Here is a 10153-nt window from a genome sequence, read left to right on the forward strand (position 1 = left end):
CATCTTTAATGTGCATAACACATTTAAACAACATTATCCATATTATCACTATTTTTCTGTATGTAAATTTAAGCTATCTGTCTGAGTCTGAGTCACTAATTTATTTATATATCGAGCTAAAGAGCTCCAAATTAAGATCTGTTAATTTTCCCTGAAACTAGACTCTCATATCTTCTTACCATAAAATTTTCAGAATTTTTGGTTCAGAAAATAAGTACAATTTATTCTTTAAAGTTTCCCTTGTTTCACTGTTCGACAGTTCCGACCTCTCTTCAGTAAAAAATAATTATTTCATTGTACAGAATTCGAATGATGTCCTCATTTATTTCTCTTGAAAATAGACTCATTAAGGATTTTAAACATATAAATTATAACCCACAATTATTTTTTTACAATTTTTAATGATTTTTCCAAGTCAAAACAGGGAATTCCAAAATCATTCTGACCCTGTCTCACCCAAATTCAAATATCTCATAATATAAAATTCTTTTGTATACACCGTTTCTTTTATGTGAAAAGATTCATTCAACTTTAATTTCATATATTATTTAGCTTCTAATTCAATTTCCACCATTTTTGGTGATTTTTCAAAGTCACACAACTATTGTTGTCTAAACTGTTTTGTTGCTGAATGTACTATTTCATAATTTTTCACTTTTTCTCACTTTTCTTTTTATCGATCAAGGTCAATTTCTCGTCTTTCTTGATTTATAACAACACTAACTTTTTTAACACTCATATTATTCAATTTAGTTCAAAAATCACTCTTTGAAAAAAATACATTTTTGCCCCTAAACTTTTCATTAATTCCTATTTCGTCTCTAGGCTTAAAAAATGAAATTCATGCAATTCAATCCACTTTTCAAGCCTAAAAGAAATTCATATATATCTATAACAGTCCATAGATTTCACAAAAATCAAAATTTTCCTTTGAATTTCACAAGTTTACCATTTAGTCCCTAAATCTCAATTTCATCCAAAATCACTTTGTAAAAGTTGTTTATTTACTAACAACCTTTCATTTTCTACCATAAATTTTCAATTTTCAGCATGTTCATCCATGGCACAATTTCCATACCTTGATAACTTTTCAAATAAATTCTAAAAATAGAGAGAACATGTTATCTCGATCTCAAAAATATAAAAATTATTAAAAACGAGGCATGATTACTTACCAATTTATGCCAAGAAAGTCTCTTTTCTCTCTCCTAGGGTTTCCATGTAAATTTTGGGGAAGAAGATGATAAAGAAAGATGATATGTTCATGTAATTAATTATCATATTTTAATTTCCCCAAATTCCATTTTAGTCCTTTTCTTTTCTTAAATTCCATGATGATTCATCCATAAAATCTACCATATTTTGATTGATAGTCTATTTATCATATAAGGACCTCTAATTTTGAATTTCATAGCTATTTAATCCTTCTAGCTTCTAGAATTCAATTTCTACATTTTATACTTAATTAATCACTAAATCGATAAAATTTTCATATCAGTATTTTCATGCAACCTTCCTATCATAATGCAACCCATGTCAAAATTTTAAAATAAAATTTTCCTCGTCGGATTTGTGGTCCCGAAACCACTGTTCCAACTAAACTCAAAATCGGGCTGTTACAGGTATGATCTATTTGTATCTAACGTACCAACTCCAAATATTTAAAAAAAAAAGCGTAAGCCTTTATTTCAAAATACTTTGATATATGAGATGAATTTATTATTTTGATTTCTTACTTGTTTTGTTATTGAATTAAGTTGAGCAGTTTTACATTTACAAACACACAAAAAACAATTTTTGTGGAAAAAACAATTTTTTTTATGTTATGACTCTTCCATATATGCCCGCTTTGGTTTGAATGGACATTTTGAAGAAATTTCAATTTAGTTCTGCAATAAAAAAAAAAAGGGGGGGGGGAATACTTGGATTGAGTTTTTTTCTTCCCAACGAGAAAGCTTATCACACATTGAAAATATAGGGGTTTAATAGAAATGGTTAAATAAGAATTGAATTAGATTTGATGGCTAAGTGTTCAAGGGTCCTCTCTAGATATTCAAGTTTGAACTCCCTTCCTCTCATTTTATTTTCGACAACCTAGGGTAAAGTCACACTCAAAATATATATAGTCAATAGTTAAGACTAAACAAAAAATGAGTCTTAAGCTTAATAGTTAAGTGTAAGTTTCCTTTCTTACAGGCCCTAGGTTTGAGCCACTTCTTTCCCTTTCATTTTCTTTTGAATTTTGACGGGTTTGGGTAAATTTAAAAGTGTCACCCCTAGGTTTTCAAACCCTAACTATTTAATCATTTTTTCCTCATTTTGATTAGGGTTGCCTCCTTTCAAATTCTAGTAAAATTTCACTTTATCTTCTATTTCTTTTCTTTTTTTTTTCATTTTCTTTACATCATATTTTCATCCTATTGCTGTTGATTATTTTGTTTTCCCGAATCAATCGTCCCATGTTCAATCGTTTCTATACCGATTTTGTAATTTCCATCAATAGCATCCGTATCATTGTCAAAAAAACAATAGACACACCTCGTTTCGATGATTAGATCTTGTATTTCTATAATATTACTATCCGATGTTAATCTTTCGTTTGATTAATCAATATTTTACTGTTCTTGACAAATCCTTGATAATCTTGTTGAAATCTTGACACCAATTATTAATTTGAAATTATTCAAAATATTATTTTTATTAAATTTGTTCTTAAAATTATTCAAAATTAAAACTAAATAGTAAAATTCAATAAAAAGAGAGTAAAAAGTGAAGTAATAATATTGAAATAAGACTTTAACTACACGATGAAAAGAAAAGAAAAGAAAAGAAAAGAAAAGATTATATATTGTGGATTTCATTTTAACAAAATAAAATAGATATCAAATCTAAAGCTTAAATTTATTTATTTTAATCTGATGGTTAAAATCATTTTGATTTTTATATTTTAAATATAAAAAATTTTCACAATAAATAAAATCGAAATGGTAGGCTGCGTTTTCCTACTAAAGAAAAGTTACCTTAATTTTGTTCGCACGTGCCACCCGTTGTAAATCCTTCTCTTATAAAAACACGGTTCCCCTCTTTCATTCCCCTATCTCAAGCAGTCAAACTCACCCCTCCCTTCCTCTCTGCTTTTACTTTGCTAAGTCCAAGCTTTCGACAATGGCCGAACCCTCTACCATTTCACCAGCTCCCCTCTTGAAAGATGAGCTCGACATAGTCATTCCAACCATTCGGAACTTGGACTTTTTGGAGATGTGGAGGCCCTTTTTCCAGCCTTACCATCTCATCATTGTTCAAGATGGCGATCCTTCCAAAACCATCAAGGTTCCGGAGGGCTTCGACTATGAGCTTTACAATAGGAACGATATCAACAGGATTTTGGGTCCTAAGTCTTCTTGTATCTCTTTCAAGGATTCTGCTTGTCGCTGCTTTGGTTACATGGTTTCCAAGAAGAAGTACATTTATACCATTGATGATGACTGCTTTGTGAGCTAAAATACTTATCTCTTTCCTCCTTTTCAATTTTGGGTTTCGGGTTATAGAATTAAAAAAAATAAAACACAAGTATCTGGTACTTTTGGAGATCTGGGTTTCAGTCAATTCTTGGAATTGGAATTTGGGTTCTTTTGTTTTTACTGTTTTGCATGTGGGTTTTATGTTTTGGCTCTTGATGTGATCTTTTAGTCTTCTGGGCATGCAAGTTTAGATCTTGATGTGATTTGGGAATTTTGAATTTTGTTTAGTATTAAAGTTCAAAAGTTCTTTTTTAATACAATTTAGTGGTATTTCCCCATCTTGATTTGCTATTTGGATCTGCAATTTTTTCTCTGCTTCCCGGCTTTAGATGTAACATGTGTTTATCTGTGTTTCCTGGTATATTTTCTATAGTTATCTGCTTTTACTTGTTAGGCTTTCGAGATAGTCATCCTACATTTACTCATTAACTAATGTTGAGCCGTTGTTCATTCAATGGTGATGTAAATCTTAGTAGCCTTTCTTAACAATTTCTTAGTCTTTTGCTGTTTTGTCATGTTTGTCTGTAAATTTTGAAATGTAGGTCGATTTTCAATGAGATCTGACCATGAAGTGTTGTGCTTTTCTGGTATTCTATACTCCATCTTGCGATGTATGTAAATCTGAAGTTCGAGGCTGCTTGTGTTACAGGTTGCGAAAGATCCATCCGGCAAAGACATTAACGCACTGGAGCAGCACATAAAGAACCTTCTTTGTCCATCTACTCCGTTTTTCTTCAACACTCTCTATGACCCGTACCGAGCTGGTGCAGATTTCGTTCGTGGGTACCCATTCAGTCTCCGCGAAGGTGTTCCCACTGCCGTTTCTCATGGCCTCTGGCTCAACATCCCGGATTATGATGCACCAACTCAGCTTGTCAAGCCTCTTGAGAGAAACACCAGGTGTGTGTATATATATAAACTTCACATTTTGTCTGACGTGTGTACTCGTACAAATGAAGACTAAATCCAATGTCTAATTTCTACCAGGTACGTTGATGCTATTATGACAATACCGAAGGGAACCCTCTTTCCCATGTGTGGTATGAATCTGGCATTCAACCGTGAATTGATCGGCCCTGCTATGTACTTTGGACTCATGGGTGATGGTCAGCCTATTGGTCGATACGATGATATGTGGGCTGGCTGGTGTACCAAGGTATCTCATCATTCTTGCCATCACCTACTGATTTGTTGCTGTTACACTTGTCTGTAGCTTCATGTAAGTTTCCTCTTACACTGCAACTGCTAATAGCCTGTCGGTTCACATTCAGGTCATATGTGATCACCTCGGACTGGGAGTGAAGACAGGATTGCCTTACATTTGGCACAGCAAAGCGAGCAACCCGTTTGTGAATCTTAGGAAAGAATACAAAGGAATTTACTGGCAAGAAGAGTTGATCCCGTTCTTCCAGTCTGTTACCCTTCCTAAGGACTGCACCTCGGTTCAGAAATGCTACATCGAAATCTCCAAGCAGGTCAAGGCAAAACTAGGCAAGGTAGATGACTACTTCAACAAGCTGGCTGATGCTATGGTGACCTGGATCGAAGCATGGGATGAGCTGAATCCATCTGGTGCAAAATCCGCCGAGCTGTCCAATGGTGCTTCGAAGTAGGCTTGTTCAGTAAGCAGCTAACATATTGTTTAGCAGCCCCAGGCTTGTTTGGGGATCACCGACACTTGCCAAAGCTCCATTGCTTGGAGTGCTTATTTTGCAGGTTGGAGGAGGATGGGCACATTGTTATTTTATCATATTATTACCGAGTTTAGAACAATAAAAAATGGATGGCTTTATGGCTTCTTATGTATTTGGCACTAGAAATTGATGGCTTATATCTTAAATTATTTTTATTTATACAATGATTGGGATTGTTTCTTTTTGAAAAGTTGTTGTTATTGATTTCGATTTCTAATTTGTGGAATATCAACGATTCGGATTTTAAGATATTTATTGTATGATTTCTAAAACATGATATACGCATAGTTACCAAAGTACGTGGATGTTTCCGCCAAATACTCATACAAACGGTCTTTGTGCCGGCAGATAGATCTTGGATCTGTGACAAAGCTGTAATTTTATTGTCGGTATTGGGCAGTGGAGTCCCATGTGATGTGATCCCAAATCCAATAATCCGACCTTGTTTCCTTGTATTAGAGCAATGCATGGACATTGACATTCCAGCGAAGCATCATTAGGTTTCCACGAAAAGGAAAATAACATCAGACAAAACTGTCATCTTCTTGTTCTTGGGAACATCCAGCTCATTTTGGGATTTTGGTTTGGTCCCACCCTCTCCCTCCTAACTTCATTATTTATCTCTTATTTAATTTTTCATTTTTTTGGTATATCGTATTTGGATGATCTGTTTATATTATAGGCTTCGTATATAATCATTGAGAATCCAAAGTTTAGCTGCCTCAATGTGTTCTAAAAGAGAATCAAAAACTGATTTTTTCCTTTTTTTTTTATTATGTTAAGAATATTAATTTAATAATAAAATGTTAGTCATGGTTAAACCAAAAGCCCGTAAATGCGGTTAATGATTACATAAAAAAGACCTCCAAAATTCAATTTCACCGACAAAATCTCTACTGGAATGGGGCCACGCCCATAAGGATTTCGGTAAAAAGACTATAACGCCGTTGCCGGGGATCGAACCCGGGTCACCCGCGTGACAGGCGGGAATACTCACCACTATACTACAACGACCTTGTACATTATGTCGGTTGTTTTACATTTTCTACGATCTGTTGTTTGTTGCACTTTCCTTCTCATAGATTGTTGACCACTTCTGTACGTATTGCTATCATCTTTTATTTTTGGGTAAGTTAACACTTCATTCACTTGACCTCATTTATAGCTATATTCTAATAATTTCCTTACCATGGAAAAATATATTGAACCAAAATCCTTTTTTCTTTATTCAATTTTATAGCTTAATTTTCTTTGAAATGATTTAAATCCAAAACCTTAATGGAAAAGTTCTCTGATCTCCATTCACCATCATTGGATGGTTGCTTGACTCCGATATGTTCATATTCTTAGCAAGACTTTTTCCTTGACCTTTGTAATATCCGCGTTTTAACTCGGGGTTAGGTACAGTGATGGATTGGATTAAAAATTAGTATAAAATTTTTGAAATATAATAAATAAGATTTTTGAGTATTAAATTAGGAAGTATATAGATCCAATAAGAAATTAGAAAAAAAAAAGAGACTCTTTAGATAGGAAATTTTAAAATAGACACCATTGATTTAGTTGGAAGAATAAAAAATTGTTGTGACCAAAGTAGGAAAAATATTAAGTTAGGAGATATATAATTGTAGAGGAAAGGAATGAATGATTAAAAGAAATTTAACCAAAGTGTTGTATGAGTCATACTAGGAAATATGAAAGATGAGGAACGACAAAGTGGTAATTAACCAAGTAGATATTTATTAGGTGTAATGATATGGGTAAAAGGAAAAAGATGGATGGCTTAAGGACTTAGTAGCAATTTGACCATTTTAATTAAAAAGGTAAGATATTTTAGTGGAATGGTGTAGAAAGTGGGAGAAAAGATGAAAATACATATAATCTTTTCACAAGCCAAACGTCACCTCTTTCCCCCAAGTTTTATCCAACTTTTCTTTTAATTCCCTTCATGTCCTTCCACCATTATTCAACCATCCAAGTTTCAAACTTTCATTTTTCTTTGAAATTTCCTTAGTTAAAGTAAGAAATGATGAAATTATCATACCATACATGTTTATTTTTATTAAATAGTATAGGAAAGTCACTTGATTGTGGTTTTTTAACATATAAATGTTATATGTTTTATATGAAATTGAAGAGAAAGAAAAGAAAGGAGATGACCTAATTGAAGAAAAGGGAAAGAGAAGGTTAAGGAGTGAAGGAAGAAGAAAATACATTATCTCAACCTTTTGTTGTAAGTACTACAAGATTTTTAAATTATTTTTATTTAAATGCTTATATTGTAGTATGAAATTACTTAGAATAGAAATGTAAAATATATATTTGAATTTGTAAATAGATAAAAAAGATTAGATTATGAAATTATGAAATTTGTAAAGAAAATTATTGGTGGAGAATATGAAATGGTATATTGTTTGAACACTAAGTAATGATGTTGTGGTAAAAAGGATATGTATGAAAAATGTGTGATATTTGTGAGATGTGAAATGGGGACTAAATTGTAGATGATGGAGAAATGAGAAATCTTTTTTGAAATATTTATGTAAAGTATTTAAATGTATGAAATTCAGCTTTAATGCCCAAGTAGACGGAATTTAAAACTACTAAGATATTAGTGGCATGCCATTAAGGGACCTTAGCGCGGTCTCCGATTATTAGCACATTAGTGCTCTCTGTTTAGCACATTTGTGCTCTATGTATAGCACTTTAGTGCTCTCTATTCAATAGTGCATAATAATGCACCTCTGTATTTGTTCCGTATATCCGGTGTGTTCTATAAAGTCTACTTTGGGCTAAGAATATGAGTTGTGAACAAAAGTGAATCACCAATGTGTTGAGGTAAGTTTGATAACTTACAAAAGGTATAAGTTAAATTTTATTAAAGTAAGGTATAGTTGAAGAAACTTGTATGTGTGTAAATATGTATTAATTGAGTAAGTTTAAAATATTTTGTTATGATTCATTTACCTATTTATTCTTGTAGTGCTTACTAAGCCTTCACTGGCTTAACGCGTTTATTTTTAACGCGTAAGAACAGTTAGACTGGAAGAGGTAGAGTTGGGTTAGGAGATCTCTCATCTCATCACATCCTCAAGAGCTTCAAGAGTAGGTATCATATTTTGAATTAAAATGGCATGTACGTAGGTAGACCAAATGTGGTCTCATGTGTTAGGGACTAAAATACAAACTCTTGAAACTCTATCTATTTTGGTTTTACTTGAAGTATTTTAATTCTATATGAAATGAATTATTGAAACTATAAGTATGTTTGCAAATGTGGTTTGCTAATATGATGATTATGATTGATTTGGAGTAGTTTTAAGTAATTTTAATATATTTTGAATTGGTCTTAAGTGTTGAGAAGAATATATTTATATATATTGTAGGGGTTTTAGTGAACTTTTAAACTGATTTTTACCAAATTTTACCCAAGGGTATAGGTATCGATACCTAGGTTACGAAATACAAAATTTCCAAAATAGAATGTGATTTTGGTATTGTTTTTGTCATTGGTATCGATATTTTTTTCCCCTGTTTTGAGTAGAAACAATGTTAAAATCATTTCCAAACATAATCTAGCATCCAATAATGACCCCACACGTTTATATTAATAATTTTTGAGTTAAATAAGTTACAATACTATGTATAAATGCTTAAATTAAATAGTGTCTAGCCAAAACTATTTTGGCACCAAATATAATAGTCTTATACCGGGTTTGTACGTTCGGACCGGGTATAAGGGTGTTACAACCTTGGATTAAGCCTGGATCTTCTAGAAGTCTCCAATAATTCCTACATGAATTTAGTATGTTTGTATTCTTTTTTGTTGTACTTAGGTTCTCTTTGCTTTTGTAGGTCATGTTTGGGGCTTAAAACAATAGACTTTCTTATTATTATTATTTTTTCTTTTTTGGCATTTTTGTTTGGTTTTATTGTGGTAGTGGTGATATTTAGTTGTTGGTTTTGGGTAACGGTGTGTGAATATCTTGATTGCAAATTTTTTTGGGTTACGATTTTAGCCGAAGGGAAACAGTGAGTGGATGAAGTATGAAGGGTTGCTGAGTTGGTTAGTTAGAGGCGAGGCATGAGATTGATAATGACTTTGCTAGGGTTTGGGGCTTGAGCTATTGTTGATATTGTTTAGATTATGAGGCTAGGGAGTAATGGTGTAAATATTGAGTAACAAAAATGTAAACTTACTAATAATTTAGTAATCAACTTGTAACTTTCTGAAATTGAGTAACTAAAAAAATATTAAATTTAGCAAGCTTAGGAAAATGTTTCCTCCGATTGAAGGGTTAGAGAATAATTATGAATAAAAATATTTATTAACAAAACATGACATTGCAATTATTTGAAGAGGAAACACAATATTGCTAAACTAACATTATAACATGATTGAATTAAGGAAAAGATTAATTAAAGACATGATTAGAAAGGCACCACATTGGGGAAATTAGAGTAATACATCATAATTAACGGACCACATACTACCCAATTTAGTTGTTAACTTGTTGGCGGTACTTGGAGCGCATCACGCATTCAATTAAACAAAATATTTATACAAAACTATATAATTTTAGCATGTGGGGTTTGATTTCAATTATTAAATATTAAATTATGGTACATGAGTTAAAATAATCTTGTAACAAATAGATATGTGATTAACATAATATTTATTTTGTATTATTAAGTTAATACTTTGTTTAAAAATTAATTATTTTGTCCTAATCTTATCACATATTTGATATAATCAATTGAATTTGTTTCTTAAAAATATTCCCATATTGAATATTTTTCAAATTTGTAAAATATTTTAATATTTTTATTTAATTATTGATAATCCATAAAACAAAACTCTACCATCATTTAATTATTCCTAAAATTTCAAAATTTGAAACGAATTTAATTTTAATGTTGTTGGAATCAAATTAGATT

General features: G+C 31.8%; 1 protein-coding gene and 1 non-coding gene across 2 annotated transcripts; one reads left to right on the top strand and one right to left on the bottom strand.

Moving 5' to 3' along the window:
- Nucleotides 1–3083: 3083 nt before the first annotated feature.
- LOC105764729 (probable UDP-arabinopyranose mutase 2) lies at nt 3084–5405 on the top strand. The gene is made up of 4 exons (XM_012583444.2): nt 3084–3492; nt 4171–4421; nt 4509–4677; nt 4793–5405. Exons 1-4 carry the CDS (start codon nt 3166–3168, stop codon nt 5132–5134), a joined length of 1089 nt encoding a protein of 362 aa, XP_012438898.1. The 5' UTR covers nt 3084–3165; the 3' UTR covers nt 5135–5405.
- A 752-nt stretch (nt 5406–6157) lies between these two features.
- TRNAD-GUC (transfer RNA aspartic acid (anticodon GUC)) lies at nt 6158–6229 on the bottom strand. Its single transcript has one exon. It is a non-coding gene; the product is annotated as a tRNA-Asp (tRNA).
- Nucleotides 6230–10153: the final 3924 nt, after the last annotated feature.

This window comes from Gossypium raimondii, chromosome 12 (genome assembly GCF_025698545.1).
Source record: "Gossypium raimondii isolate GPD5lz chromosome 12, ASM2569854v1, whole genome shotgun sequence".
Lineage (NCBI taxonomy): Eukaryota > Viridiplantae > Streptophyta > Magnoliopsida > Malvales > Malvaceae > Gossypium > Gossypium raimondii.

What these genes read in the sequence shown, in the direction of transcription:
- LOC105764729 (XM_012583444.2), top strand. Translation starts at nt 3,166, where the DNA reads ATGGCCGAACCCTCTACCATTTCACCAGCTCCCCTCTTGAAAGATGAG. An exon ending in CCATTGATGATGACTGCTTT is followed by an intron (nt 3,493 to 4,170) that starts GTGAGCTAAAAT and finishes CTTGTGTTACAG; the next exon opens with GTTGCGAAAGATCCATCCGG. An exon ending in GGGCTGGCTGGTGTACCAAG is followed by an intron (nt 4,678 to 4,792) that starts GTATCTCATCAT and finishes GTTCACATTCAG; the next exon opens with GTCATATGTGATCACCTCGG.